The sequence below is a fragment of the Amphiprion ocellaris genome, chromosome 3 (assembly GCF_022539595.1).
Source record: "Amphiprion ocellaris isolate individual 3 ecotype Okinawa chromosome 3, ASM2253959v1, whole genome shotgun sequence".
Taxonomy (NCBI): Eukaryota; Metazoa; Chordata; class Actinopteri; family Pomacentridae; genus Amphiprion; species Amphiprion ocellaris.
The window spans coordinates 3,700,855-3,716,553 of NC_072768.1; the positions used below are offsets into that span (position 1 = coordinate 3,700,855).

The 15,699-nt window shown below is 42.4% G+C and overlaps 1 protein-coding gene across 1 annotated transcript; it reads right to left on the reverse strand.

Annotated features, from left to right (window-relative positions):
- Positions 1 to 426: 426 nt before the first annotated feature.
- Positions 427 to 14,445, reverse strand: LOC111588135 (lysine-specific demethylase RSBN1L-like). The gene is made up of 8 exons (XM_023298309.3): positions 13,940 to 14,445; positions 13,583 to 13,708; positions 12,426 to 13,108; positions 7,949 to 8,086; positions 7,692 to 7,834; positions 5,983 to 6,150; positions 5,756 to 5,867; positions 427 to 2,889 (listed from the first exon to the last, which is right to left on the reverse strand). The coding sequence occupies exons 1-8, from the start codon at positions 14,427 to 14,429 to the stop codon at positions 1,225 to 1,227; spliced, it is 3,525 nt and encodes a 1,174-aa protein (XP_023154077.2). The 5' UTR covers positions 14,430 to 14,445; the 3' UTR covers positions 427 to 1,224.
- Positions 14,446 to 15,699: the final 1,254 nt, after the last annotated feature.

Consider the following 15,699-nt stretch of genomic DNA (forward strand, 5'->3'; position numbering starts at 1 on the left):
CTATGCCATCATCTTATCTAAGACATTTTGACAGGTCACTGTAGGAAAAAAAAGTTTAAATGTCAAAATAGTTATGGCTGTGTTTCATTTAGCTGCTGGAGTTTCAGGGTCCTGGTTCTGTTAGCAGCTCAGAGGGACACCTGACTACAAGAGAAGCAGCATTAAATCTTAGAAGCACCTGCACTTTTGAACTTTGGCTGCTGTAAGAAACTCGTGCCGCCATTAGCATCTCTTACCGATATCTAGTATGTTACTATTTTATACGACCATTAAACTGAAAGTGCAGTTGAGGCTGAAGGGATGTTTTGGAACTATCCAGCGACAATCCAGCCCATAGTTTCCATCATAATGTGTCACCGTTTACACAGCTAAAAACATACTGCAACCGTATTAATACAAAAAGCAAGAAGAGACATTAACATTGACTAAGTCAACATTTTTGAACCATTTATTGAGAGGTTCTGATCAGAGTATAAATCACACTACCAAGTCTTATCTTAGGAAATAAAATGTATTTACAACAAAATTTTCACATACGTTGGTTTCAAATAAAAACAGACAGTAAATGATATAAATAAGTTCTATGGAAAATAAAACTTGTCTTACAAAAAATATATGCAATTTCTGTATACATTTTCTCACATTGGTGCTAATAACATCTATACTGTACAGTTTTGGTACATACAGTATCATTTACAGCCCTGTGTGAGTCAAACAGTCCAGTCTGAAAACAACTACTTGATCTGATTTTTGGAGTGTTTAGAAACGACAAACCCCGTCAACGAAAGCAACAGTAAAAAGAGGATTTGGGCTCTGAGGAGCTCTGAGACTTGATCCAAACAGTGAAAGTAATTCCTATAGTAGGGAGTAAAGGTGGTTGTTTTCAGATTGGCTAGTCCAGTACCTAAAATAGGTGCTTTAAGAGCGAAGCTAAGTAGTGCACAGGCACTGACACACGGGTCACATAACATTTTATATAAAGCCTACATACATCTGCTAACAAACGTGAAGTGAGCTACTTAGCTTACATTCTTAGGCGCTGTTAAAATACTTGGAGAGCGTATCCCTCGTTTACAATAATGTGGCCGTGTCAAAGTAACAGAATGCTTTCGCTCATCTGTTAGAAAAGACCAGCTGATCTCTGAAGGAAGGATGCACTTCCAAGTATTTTGGCAAAGCCTCGGCGTAAGTACAGTAAAAAAAGAAGACTAGACATCTAGACATTCATATTAAGAAGTCTTTCTGTGGTTGGGGTGTGTGTGTTTTCAGGGGCTGTTTTAACGAGTGCTGCTGCGGCCCGGTGTCCTGTAGCGCCGAGGCAGGTCGTCCCTGCATCGAGTCCTTTACTTTTGGTCCTTTAGAGGGCACAACTGTCCGACTGTCAGATCCGGGCTTAGAGGCTCGAGAGTCACTGTGGTGGTGGGTCTTAGGTCTACTGTCTGTGAAGGCAAGGGCCAGAGTTTGGTGAGCCTCCATCGGTTTAAAAAGGTCAAAGGTGACGAGCGTCCGTGGTTGTTTGTGTTCTGGTTGGGCGGGACCAGAAGTGGGCTTCTTCTTTTCCTCTCTGCTGCTGACGACGTCTTTATCCTTCTTGCCTTCTTTCTTAACCTGAAAGTGTGCAGGTTTGGGAGTCTTGCCATCTTCCCTCCCTGACTTTGCCTGCATCCCCTGCGACGTGCTGCCATCTTTGCCTTCCCGGTGGCCGCTCTTCTCCTTCTTCCCGTGTGAAGACTTGTGTTTATGCGTGCAGGAGTTCTGAGCCTCCTCCCTGTCTGGCCGAAAGTGAGCCGCTGCCTGCGAACCTCCCCTGTCTTTATCGTGCTCCTTCTCTCTTTTGATGTGGGGTTGTGTTTTTGAGTCCCACTCCTTGGCCCACTTCTCGTCTCTCTGAGCGGGCGGGTTACTTTGAGAGGTTTTACTGCCCTCTCTTGTTCGCTCCTCGTCCTCTTTTTTCTTGATCTGAGGCATCATCAGTGAACTGCCCTCTCTTCCTCCTTCAGCCTTAACTCTCTCCTGCTCTCTTACCCGCTCCTTCTCTCTGTCTTTCCCCCTGTCTTTTTTGTCCCTTTCCTTCTCTTTACTCCTATCCTTGTCCTTCTTCTCCTTCTCTTTAGCCTTCTCCTTTTCATCTCTCTCTCTTTTGCTTTTATCTTTTTCCTTTTTGATTTGTGGTGTGTTGTAAAAGCTAGATGTACTGTCTTTACTTTTGTCTTTTAGACCTTGACCCTGCAGAGATGTCTTTTGCTGCCTCTCCTCCTCCACATCGCTCTCCTTCCTATTTTGCTGTAATGATTTGAAGAATGCACCGTCCACTCCGGCCTCCTCATGGCCCTTCTGCGGCGTCGGACATGAGTCCGCGCCTCCTTTACCGTCCTCGGCGTCTTCCTCAGTTTTAGGTTCCATTAGTGTGGGTGCCTGCACACCTTCGTCTCGCTCTCTCTTGACTAAAGGTAGTGACTGTGACGATTCCTTCATTTCGGCTCTGCTTTCTCGCTCTTCCTCCTTGAAAATACGTGTCGGAGTTTGTGAGGGCGGCCCCTCCCTTCCCTCCACGTCCTCATCCTTCGTCACCGTCTTTACAGCAAGGTCACTCTCCTTCTCCTCTACCTCCTCGTCTTCCTCCTCCTCTTTGATATGAAGTGTTACGTCTCGCGGTGAGCACTTCTCCTCTTCCTTCACCTCCTCCTCCTCCTCCTTCTCTTCATGTTGATGGTACTGTTTGAGTCGGATATGCCAGGCCAGACTGCAGACAGCAGACACGGTCTTGAACTGGTGGACAACTCCTCTGGGGATGAAGTAGATGTCATCGTGGTAGAGTTGGATTCGGGCGTATCGGATACCCTCCCTCCTGAGCTGGTTCAGCTTGGCGTCATCGATCCACTGCACGCACTGTGGAGGAAGGACAGGAGCACGTGACATTCAGCAATCCCTCAACAAAAAAAGGTGAAAATATTTAGTTTTTATTTGTGCTCGGCAGAAAGACTAGAAGAACTGTGGTGATTCACAGACTAAAGTATCATACAGGCAGATTCCTCTACTTTTAAGTCCACAGTCTGGGTTTCTTTGTTTGCTGCATTACTTGACGTTTTAACCCCAAGCAGTTATTTGCTCCCATCACAGTTTTACTCAGGGATTGCTCATTTTTCACTGCAATATAAGGTTCTATGGAAACACCACAGCCATGACTAGAAGTACAGAGTACTATAAATGTCTTTTTTGCAGTATCATAACATTTAGAATGCTTTCTTTGATTACTCTACATCACTATATCATCAGTTCCAGATACCTGTGACTAAGAGTTTTGTGTCTTTGTAGACACTCTGTGATCTGGAAGCTGTGATGTGTAAATGATAAACTGAGGAATAATGTTGCTGAAATAATGTTGTATAAAAAGATAGCTCCTTAAATGTGAACTTTTTTGCACCAAACCAAAGGAAACATTAGGAGTTGTGGTTATTTATAGGTTATTATGCTCTGATTTTACTGCTTCGGCCCACTTGAGATCAAATTGGGCTGAATGTGGAACCTGAACTAAAATGAGTTTGACACCCCTGGTCTACAACCTACAGATACTTCAAGACTTGCTTCTCATTTTCTCTGTGCAAACACAGCCTGCAGTTCAGCCCAGCTTAGCCCAAAACTCCTTGAATTTTTGTCACATGATTATTTGTCACTGCTGAGTCAGTCATTGCTTCCCACATGAGCCAAGGAGTGCAGATTTTTTACTAACAATTTGGTTAGAGGACAATTTATTTTGTAAAAAATTACAAGTTATATTTTTGAAGGACTTTGTTGAAATATCACATTTGAAGCTTAGTTTTAACTAAGTTTTATGGCACTTGATTATTTCAAGAGCTTTTGAAAAGTTAAAAATAGGATCGTTTTTAAAGTTTGTGGCTTCGATAAATGCCCTAATTTTGTTGATTTTTTAAAAAAAAAGATTGCATTCCTTCCAAGCCTACTAGCAGAACTTGGGATTCAGAAGTTTAACAGGCTGTAAACTCAACACTGACACATCATTAGGACACTGTTACAGCAGACATGTTGGCATGCATTTGAGTTTACGTACACATTCAGCAGTCAGAGCAACATTAGCACTCGTTAGGAGCATTAGTGTTTCTGGTCACCTGGCAGATCTAAAGCCAATATTCACTCACCTTTAAGCTCTTTTTGGATTCTCAACTCAAACAGGTCCTGCAGCTACTAAATGCTTCTTTGTGTTCACTAACAATTTGTTGATTTTGTCTGTGTGCTTTTCAGCGCAGAACAGTTATAATACTAAGTGTTTCTCTTGCTCCAAAAACTGCTGCTGGAAATCAGGCTGTTGAGAGCAGTGGAAGTAAAGCAGTTACGTTGGGCACCATAAAACAAAAACTATGTGCTGAAAGATGCTGAAAATGCTCCTTAGAGCTGAGGGGTATCTTGACTTCATACTCTGAGGGTTTGTGAATATGAGCAATCTCTTTCACTTTACACATAATTAACGGACTTATTGAAAAAGTTCGGGGAAGGAAAAAAATATTCCAGATCTACAGTGTGTATTTGTGGTTTTACATGTGAGCTGTTTGGTTCAGTGAAAACAACTTCATGTCTGTTTGAGTGGTCAACATGACAGCTGACATCTGTAGAAACCACTTTTATGCAATGACACTGAAACCTAATTTCATGTTTGGTGTTTTATTAAATACTTTATAAAGCCAGAAATAAGGCTGAGAAATATAGCTCAAAAGTTTATCACAATATTTTTTTCTTTATCTGACAAAACTGTTAATTATTAGTAGTTTTTAATGACCAATTTTTAATAAAGGCCAGGAGGAAAAACTATTAATTTGAATAGAAACATCTAACTTTGAATTCAGCTACCTTTACTTATTTTTAAGGTACAGAGGTAATAATTTGAATGTTAATACAGCAATGAAAACCACAAATATTAATATTTACACATGTTTATGGATAACAGAATCATCTCCCTTTGATACACATTAAGTCTGCAAACCCCAGAGGCATGTGGAGGGCTACCATAGTGAAGCCGCTGAGGTTTAGATTTGAAGCGACCCTTAAAACAGGGGATCATAGCAGGATTTGTAGATGTTTTCAGACCAAGAAGCACATTTTTCAAGGACAACCAGCAGTCCCTGCTGGCCACAGCCTCCACCAGGGAAGGACCAGGGGACTGCAGACTGGCACAGATGCCAACAGCAAGAGACAGAGGGCGAAGGGGCGCCATTATCAAATTATGACAGACCATTTAAGAGGCAGGGAGGGAGCGCGCTTGAGGGTTGGAACAAAACTTTGTGTTTCCATTATGCGCTTTCATGGCATCTAATCCTTGTAAGTGAAACATGAACAATTTTTTCTTTGCTATTTATCAGTTGTCTAACACCAGGATATGTTGTTATCTTTGTGCTGTCAGGCCTAGTCAGAACATATTTTTAATCTGGACTTCAACATAAAGTAGGGCTGTCAAAATTAACACGTTTACCTTGAATTAATCCATCATCATGATTAATCTAATTAAAAATTTTTAACGCAATTAACACATCTGCAGCGCAGAATGATTCAAAATCTCAGAAACGCCTCTGGCAACGCATTTCGGGCAGTTTTTTCAAGTAGACATTTACTTTGATTGATCAAAAATTTTAATCGTTTGACAGCACTAATATAAACAAATACTTTGTGCATCTTTAAAGGAGGTTTGATCCAACATAATAAAAGATTATCCGTCAGCAACACACGATTAAGAAAACTGACCCACCTGAGACAACGGAGGTTCATGGAGGTCCAGCTGCAGCCTCATGACCACATCTGGGAAATCTCCAGCGTGGAAACACACGACGTCTTTGGTGATCCGAGCGGGACTGTCACTGCTGTAAGGGAATACACACAATCCTGTTTACTGATCTGAGGGAAATTATCATAAATAAAGAGCAATGAGAAGTTTTCAGTGAAACTAGAAAGAAATGTAAAAAAAAAGTCACTCACTCCTCTCCGCAGCGCACGGCCTTCAGCACACCTACAGCAGCAGTAGTTTGTCTCTCGAAGCCTTGACCGATGTGGTCGGCGTGGGCTCTCGTCCGGTCCTCAAACAGCATCTCTCTGGGCTCACTGGCTCTGGGTAGATACTGCAGGTTCTTTATCTCATTGGTAGACCTGAAATATATCAATTCATGGCAGTTAGGGTACAGTCAAGACATGTGGAAGAACTAGGGATGACGATATTAGCATAAAAATGGAATATCGGTCAATATCGTTATCGGGTTGTTTTTTTTTGCCTATCATGAAAACCGACAAAATAATGCCTGGATTATTTATGATGATATGATGAGATGACAGTGGTTATAAATCAAAAACAAGACTGGTTTTTAGCATGTTGGGAAAAATGGACTGCGTATATAAAAATTAAAAAGCCCAATTTAATTTTGAGTCTAAAAATTGAAAGACAATGTAATGGTCACTCCCTAACGTTCATAAAGATGTTCACGTCTCTGTTTATTTTATTGTATTTTATTTCTTTGGATGGAAAATTGTCTTCTGAAAAAAGAACAATGACAATATTGTGCACTCGCTGGCACATGTGAATTGTATCCATCACTAAAAATCTGTTAAAATTGGAAAATACAAAATTAATAAAAATAAATAATGCTTGGATTTCACCAGTATTTACCGGAATCATAGAGGGAAGGAGGTAGAGTGTGAACTGTTGTTTGAGACAATAAAAGAAAAATAAATAAGGAATAAATATGGCATTTTTTCCATAACTTAAGCTGAAGTATTTTTCTTATTTTGCACAGACAATGTTTACATTTGGAAAGCCTTGTTGCATCTGAGAATGCATCCAATGTGGCATCACGATAAAATGAGACATGATGTGTTACTTCCACCACAGGAGATATGTGATGTTACCTAAAACTAGTTAAATAGCCTACATATATCGGTATCGGTTGATATTGGAATCGGAAATTGAGAGTTGGACAATATCGGTATATCAGTTATTGGCAAAAAAGGCAATATCAGACATCCCTCTACATGACAAAGTAAAAGATAAAACAATGCATTTCACTGGTTTCACTACATTACATTTATTTTAGACTGATTCCTTTGAAAATGAGGACACTGGTGTCCACTGTGGGATGCTGCTGCTGACCTTCCTCCAGCCCACTGCTTCCAGCTGCCCATTTCCACCAGTTGACTCTGCATCACCCTCACCCTTTTACTACCAGCTATACATATAGTATATTTAATGCCAGAGCCGTACATCATAACAGTATACTATGAATCAATTTCAATGTTAGCTTGTACGTATCATCTATCTTATCATACATGTATCCAGTTGTGTGTTATATGTTCCTTGTTCCCCACCACCCTCTTCTCCCACCCCTCTACCTCTATCCCTCTACCTCTACCTCTCTACCTCTTCTGTCCCTCTCAACCTGCCCAGCCAGCAGCAGATGGGTCCCCCACATAAAGAGCCCGGTTCTGCTCGAGGCTTTTTCCCTGTTAAAAGGGTGTTTTCTTGCCACTGTCGCCTTAGGGCTGCTCTGGGGGTTCAGGGATATGGGTTCTGTAAAGCGTCTTGAGACAATCTGACCTGTAATTGCCGCTACATAAATAAAACTGAATTGAATTGAATTGAACTGAACTGGTGAGAGGCACTGGCATTTAACATTCACAAGCCGAGTATCTTCACACACCTTTTCCTTTTGAAGGGTGACTTTGGCATGTCTGCCATCGGGATCATCTGTTCTCCAGGTCTGACCCACATGATGGGGCCGTCGTCGCTCTCAGTGGGGCTCTGCAGCCGCAGACTGGAGAATGTTCCCCAGGGCAGAGTCCGCTGCACAAACAGAGTGAGAAACGTCAGCTTGCATAAGACTTGTAGCAACACACTGGGAGAAGTTAAACACATGCTGACACCTCTCACACACATACACACAGGAAGCACACCAACCTCCAGAAAGGGAGACTCCTCTAACATGTTGATGAACTCGGGGAAGTAGTCTCCGACCTCTTCGTCCACGGCTCCGACAAGACTGACCTGCCGCATGGCCCCGGCTCGGTACGTTCCCTGGGAGTATGTTCGCTTCACCTGCAGGAGGCACAAAGATCAGACCCCGCAGGTATCAACACACCTTAATCCCACAGATCAGCCGTGCACTTTACCACCACGAGATGTTTTTATGATATCCTATGCACCTTTTAGAGGCTTTCACTGTCAGCGTGTTCTTAACATAAACGGTGTGACCTTTCCAGTGAACCTGCATTTAATAAAACACTCATTACAGACTCATTAAAAGCACCAGCAGCACCTGCGAGCCAGCTGACAGGACCTTAAATACGAGGATTCAAGAATTCCTCAACACTTGGTGCTCATCAGGAAAAGTAAATGTCAACATACCGCAAATACAAGCTGTTTCACACAGGGCATTACGCTATTATCACTCTCTCACTCGCCACCATATTCTTCATGATTTGGTTGGCTGGACGTCACTAAGCCTTCATAGACAACAAAACTGGTATACGTTCATCTATGAAGCTCTGCTGGGCCCACAATACCTCAGCAACCTTTTCACTTTCAGCTCTAGTAGTTACCATCTACACCTCCAAGTGATTGCTTTTGAATGGTCCCTGGACTCTAACAGACTTTGGATAAACAGCGTTCTCCCATCATGCACCATGGTCATGGAATAATCTTCAAAAAACTCATTCATATCCATTAATGAGTTTAAGAATATCATAAAGAAGACAGTGAAGGAGGAATGTCAATGTTTTTCTTAAGAGGTAACTGTCCTTGAACAGCTGTCAATCTGTTTGTTTATTTTGTGTATCATGTATCTGTTTTATAGAACCTGTAAATTTTGTATGGCTGCTACCTTGGCCAGGATTCTCTTGTAAAAGAGATCTCTAATCTCAATGACACTTCCTGGTTAAATAAAGGTAAATAAATAAATATTTCCTTCATAAATTTACGATTTTATCATTTATTTCACTGAAGCTCATTTACTATGGGCTCCTTTTTATAGATTTTAATGGTTTGTGCAGTTACAGATCCACAAGTGGGATGTTTTCCATCTTAAGTTGTACTCATGTTTTTTCAACACTCGTGTGATAGTCACGCTTTTGATGGAATCTAAAGCGGTAACGCTCCATCACGTTTTAAATCCATTACACAGTGGAGATTCAACTGAAGCTTGACTTAAATCACAACTTCTGTTAGAAAAATTGCAATGAGATAATTTACCAAAATCATTTAACCCCACCTGGTTGGTGAATCAGAAATCTGACTGCAACGGACATTAAGCTTCAGCTGAACATTAAAATGTACGATTCAACAGTGTGATGAGGTGAATTTCATGAAGCAGGGATGATGCCTAGAAATGGCTTATAAACCTTTATTATATCAGAGGAAGCTTGTGTTGTTGCTGCATTGTAATATGCTGCAACCATGTGATGACTAGTCATTGTAAATATGTTGTTAATGATAAGGTGACCACTGCTGGTATAAAACACTGGATCAAATCAAATACAACTCATGAAATTTTATTGTAAACATAGTAAAATGTGCATTATATGTCAATAGATACATGTGCAGTGTTTATGTGATTAGTACAAACTACACAGAGAAAGCTCACGTCATCTCCAGGCACTCTTCACACAACGAGTTAAATCTGCTTCCATTAGGACGGAGATTTTACCTCCCTAGAGGTGGCATTAAAGGGCTTATCATTTTTTCCCCCTATAATATATTGGCTTTTTCCCCCAACTAAATGTAGTTTGTTCTGTTAGTAACGGGTTTCTGGTTTCTTCCTCTTGCTTCTTTCCCTGGATAAGGTGACAATGACAGCAGCGTGTCGTTTCCTTCATTTAATGTTTTCTTTTTTCAGCTGTAATTTTCTGTTTTAATTCATCATCACAGGCAGCTTTCTCAGGGACATTAGATCTTTTGTCTTGTTAACAACACAAGAAAATGGTAAAATATTGTGCACAAAGGTTATAGCGAGGTGCAAAGCATAAATGACAGTGTGGGTTTTACTGTGTAAATTACAGTCAATCAGGCTGCCTCTGGGTGTTAAGAAGCCAACCATGAAGTAAATGAATACGGCTTGTATCCGGCGAGGGATCTCTCCCTCATTTCCTGTCATCTCTGTGCTATCGCTAGCTAATAAAAGCAGAAAACGCAAGAAAGATGATAAAAAGTGGAACCTGAAGGGTGCATCTCTGTTGTTATGTGACCATTTAAAGCCACGCAAACAGGGACATCAGTGTTAAGATGTTACAGATGGTCAGACACATCACACTGCAGGTAGGAGACGTGATAACAGTGGGAACAGGGGGTAAATGACACGACCCCGCAAGTGTTTATTTAACTACTGCCAATGTGTGATAAAAGACGTTTGTTCATGAAGAAGAGTACACTGGTGGAGTTGAGCCTGAATGTTAGCATAGATGCAAAAAAATTTAAATTGTGGAAGAGGGTGTTCTTCTGACTTCCAGAGGTATGACTACTAGACCACCACGGCTAAATTCTCCTCCCTGTAGAGTCATGCTATCACCTCTGACTTAATTTCACAAGGAGGAGAATTAATTTTCCAGCAGAAAGTGACTGTAACAAGGTGCTAAACCTAGTGCAGTTTAAAAAGAAGAAGCAGGGACACCCAAAACATGATGTTCCCTCCAGTCACCAGGACCAAACCTTTAATATTCCAGTAACAGTCGAAGTGTTTGCCCTGGATACACCATCAGAAAGCCAATCCTCTTCTAGTCGTTTGGGCTGTGTCCTTTTTCCCTCTCGAACTGCGCTTGACTTTGTTTATGATGGGAACGCTTCAATAAAATAACAAAATAAAAAAAGTGTTGAAAGGAAAAAGAAGCACGCTGCAGCATCACAAGATGCCGTCGGGGAAGCTCTAAAACTGTGATTCTCAAAGCGAGAGCTGAATAGCCCCCAGGTCTGTGGCACACAGCACGGTGAAGCCGAGCTATGCAATAAAATGCATGTGTTACTGAATCCTTTACTCCCACATGTGAGCTTAGAGCCAGCAGAAACTCTTGATTCTGACACATCGTACCAGCCTGACAGCAAAACGATCAGTCGCTTTAACTCAGGACTGTTGGCTGATATGGAAAAACGTCCGTATCATCAAGCAGCGTTAAGCCCAAACCAGCTAAATCAGGAAAATATGCTGGCAGTTGTATCCAGTTTGGTTTTTACTGGGAACAGCAACAGGATGAAATGCACCATCTGCCTTATGTTGGTCATAGAGGAAGTCATCATGCCAGACAAGCTGAAGCACTATCTGATTACAAAGCACTCGGAGTATCAGTACGATCGAGAGAAAGAGACCCTGGAATCATTTTCCTCTCAGTAAGGGGTCTGTGGCATGAATAATTTTAATTTTTTCTAACCTAAATTTTTCCCCCTCAACTTCTACAAGAATGTTCAAATGACGCTGGAAGAACAAGATGTGACTGAGGTGCAAGGCAGACATCGTTTCTGACTTTTAGAAGACATACATTTAAAATTTAAAGAGGAGCTGTCCCAGATGTCTTAGTTGTTTCTTGGAAAATGTCACCAATATGAGCAGAAATTTAGTAATTATGGACACATGATTAATTAAAGCAAGCTCTTGATTCTCCTTCAGATAGCCGTGTCTCATAATAAGAGTTAAAATATTTCAAATAGCAGTGCCTGGTGTAGAAACTGTTGCGTTAAATGGAAAAAGTTGAAGGTTTCTGATGACAAATTCCAGTAAATGTATTTTCTACTAAGACAATCCTTTGTGATAAAAAAATTATCATATGACTTCTTTTACTCTATGAAAGTAAGTCCCTATTTATATTCTGTCAAGTTAACTTATCACAGGATTTTAAGATTAGGAAAGAGCGTTAACTTCTTTGAATTTGTCAGACGCATTTCAAATCTGTTTAGTACGAAAGAAAAATGATCAGAGATGAATCAGAATCAGAAAAAATAATAAAAGCTTATTTAAAGTTCATAGTATAGAGATGTGGACTTGTGTTCATGTATCAAATTTGGCAGATCTGACAATGAATTATAAACACAAACCAAGTCAACTATGAAACAGCCATGCAGAAAGCAACTTTTCTTTAAGTTACACATGCTTTCTTCAGCAGCATCGAACACCTGACTCCAGCTCAAGGTGCAACAATTACCACAACAAAGACAAGATAACCTTGATACTGAAGTGCTCTGAACACAGTGAAGATGTCTCAGGCCAGCCTGAAGAGCTCTGCAGTCTGGCCAGCACTGTTAATGTGTCGCTTCAGCTTGTGACAGTCGAATCTGTGCTGCTCACACCTCCAGACTACAAAGTGACACTTCACAGAATCAAAGCAGACAGTTCAGCTCCGTCGTCTCTGCAAACTGCCCGGCACCGAGATCAGAATCAAACAGAAAGCCTCCTCACCTGAGAGTGGAAGTTTGCCATGGTCGTCGTCTCGATGTCCTTCTTCCCGAGCACCTCCATCTTCACCGGGGCGTTGGGGAACTTATAGGAGAAGTAGTCCAAGAAGTCTGGGAGGTAGGACGCCGCTCCGTGGATGATCCCCATCACAAAGCACGCCGCCTGGGCCTCGTCCTCGCTGAACGACAGGGTGACAAACTCCTGGGCGAAGCGCTGCATCTCGGCCGGGGACAGACAGGAGAGCTGCTCGCTGTAGGCGTGAGCCACCGACGCCCCTCCGTTGGCCTGCTGCTCGATGTGGATCAGTCGGCCAAACTCCAGGCCGTGCAGGCCCGGCGCCGGGGTGCAGTGGAGAGGGGAGCTGTAGCCGAGCCGGTCCCTGACCATGGAGGAGATGGAGGTAGCGGCAGTGACAGCAGGATCCTGGTGGTGCTGCGGTGCGGTGCTGTGGATCAGACTGCTGCTGTTCAGACTGCTGCTGTTGTTCCCGTTGATCCGGGTGAGGAACTCGGGCAAACCCAGAGAAACCCCCGAACACACAGTCTGGCAGGAGCGGTGATACATTTTGGGCCGACTGTGCCTCTCCTTCACGCGCTCGCCGTCTTTGTGCTTCTTTTTCTTCTTCTTCTTGAGTTTCTTCAGCAGGAGGTCTTCCTCTGAACCAGCTTTGGGCTTCTCCTTTGACTCTGTGATGGATCAAAAGAAATGTTTAAAGCACAAATACAGTGGTGTGCGAAGCTTCTGATCTGCAGCTAAACAAGCATTTTCAGTGACATTTTGTACACTTTCTATACACCTGATCTTTGACATCTCTGCACAAAAGTCAGATCAAGTTCATGTTTTATCAAACTGTACAACAAAGTGTAGCCGGTGTTTACATATTTATATAAACTTCAAATTCAAAGTGTGTTGTCCATCTTAATATTTCATATTACATAAAAAAATCACATTATTCTTAATAATATATCTAGTCACACTGAACTGCTTTCATTTGAAGTACTTTACTAATAATTGTTGACAAATTAATACAGCAAAGTTGCAGCACTAATACTGAATGCAGGTAAAACATATTTATGACACTAGAACAGTTCAGAATTATTCCATAATACTGGAAAAGTCACTTTTCACCATGACTGCTCAGTGTTTCATTTCATTCCTACCTTTCTGTGGAGAAATCACTTCTCCGTTTTCTCTCGCAATGTCATGCACAGGTGGCAATTTGTGATTTTTCCACTCTTTATTCTTTTCCTTCTTCTTTTCTCTGTCTTTCTCCTTCACACGGTGATCTGAGGAGTAACAGAGGTGGTGAAAAGCTGCTACATCCGACAACTGCCGAACAAACATTTCCACGTGTATATATCACCATCTGGGCCTAATAAATACTGGGGCCTGTGGTACAGTAAATTATGTAATGATTTATTAATTCATTTTAAGGCAGTATCGCTTCACATGCGGTGTTATTTCGAGCATAAAGTGTGTGAGCGGAGTGCGGTGGAGAGCCTGCCCGGCTGTCCTACCTCTCTGTGGCATTTTCACGTCGCCGTTCTCGGTCTTTGTATGGCAGCTAGCTGGGCTCACTTTCTCCACAGCCGCCGCGGAGCTCCGCTGCGCTTCGCTGCTTTTCTCCTTCTCCTTGTGTCGCTTCTCTTTCGCCTTTTTCACTTTGGGAGGCGACGCGAGGAAGTTGCTGATTTTGAAGATTTTCCGGGCGGGAGTCGCTGGCACCGCGGCGGCGGTGGGGTGGCTCGCCTTGGCCGGGCCGAAACTCCATTTCGCTGGGCTCCCACAACTCTGCTTCCCGTTGTGTTTTTCCCCTGCGCACACCTCTCCGTTCAGCCGCCTGTGCTTCAGGCCCTTCTCCTCCACCCGGACCTTCTTGGGGGCCGGTGGGAAAATGTCGCTGGAAGACTGCGGACGGCTCTCCGGCGGCCGTTTGGCTATCAGGGGTTTAGGGGAATTTGTTTTGCTGTTTGCTGCGAAATGCATGGAGTCCACGGACTCGGCCATCTTGGAAGTTTCTATTTTTTACGGTCAGACGTAACTGGTGCGTGAGAGCCAGGCCGGGGGCGGGGCTTAGAGCGTGACGCAGCACGCAGGGTGCACGTAGAAGGGAGGGAGGAGGGAGGAGGGGCCGCAGCAGGAGTGTTTACAGGCTGCAGGACCAGAGGAGGAACCGAGGAACTGCTCTGACTGCAGTGTTACCTCAGAGCTACAGAAGGCCTTATGTCTGAGGTTTGTTCTGCTGCAGTGGCGGAGCCAGACAGCTTTAGAAGGGGGGCCAGACCGACAACATTACTGAATCTGAGGGGACACAATGTCTATTTAACCTCTTAGGACCTGGCGTCCACATATGTAGACATCAAGAGCGTATTGTTCATAACAATGGTGATAATAATAATAATCCAATCCCCCTTTTCAGCCAGTGAACACCTGTGGCGTGGACATCAAGGTGGTGACATCTTATAAATATTTAGGTGTCCACCTTGATAATAAGTTGGACTGGTCTAAAAACGTAGACTTCATCTACAAAAAAGGGCCAGAAAATGTAGACTTCATCTACAAAAAGGGCCAGAAAATGTAGACTTCATCTACAGAAAGGGCCAGAGCCGACTTTTTTGCCTCAGAAGACTTGGATCATTAGACATCTGCAGTAAGATGCTGCAGATGTTTTATCAGTCTGTGGTAGCAAGTGTCCTGTTTTATGCTGCAGTCTGATGGGGAGGCAGTATAAAAAACAAGGATGGAAGGCGTCTGAACAAACTGATTAAAAAGCTGGCTCTATGGTTGGAATCAGATTGAACTCATTGGAGGATGAGGTAGAGAGACAGGCACTGAGCAAGATGGAGGCCATTCTGACAAACCTGGATCATCCATTTCATATCTGCCTCAGTGAACAACAAAACATCGTTGGACGGCTCCTGTCCCTGCGCTGCAGGACTGAAAGATTCAGAAAATCTTTCTTTCCATCAGCAATTAGAATATTTAATTCTAAAGTAAACAGATGAGACCAGACAATTGAATTTCCCTTTGGGGATTAGTACAGTTATTATATTGTGTTTTATTGTATTAATAAAAATAACAACAGTAATTTTAAAAAGAATAATAATAACAACAATAATAACAGCATTAGAAATATAATATACATATAATATAAATATAAAAATGTAATAAACGTAACAATGACATATTACATTTTATCCAGTTATTATGTTTATTGGTTACTCTTTATCGGACAGTCCAGTGGTGTAGTGGTTAGCACTTTCGCCTTACAGCTAGA

Coding starts and splice junctions, on each gene's coding strand:
- LOC111588135 (XM_023298309.3), bottom strand. CDS start 14,429: ATGGCCGAGTCCGTGGACTCCATGCATTTCGCAGCAAACAGCAAAACA. Junction 7,835..7,948: donor AGGAGTCTCCCTTTCTGGAG/GTTGGTGTGCTT, acceptor CTGTTTGTGCAG/CGGACTCTGCCCTGGGGAAC. Junction 2,890..5,755: donor ATGAACCTCCGTTGTCTCAG/GTGGGTCAGTTT, acceptor CTTCCTCCACAG/TGCGTGCAGTGGATCGATGA.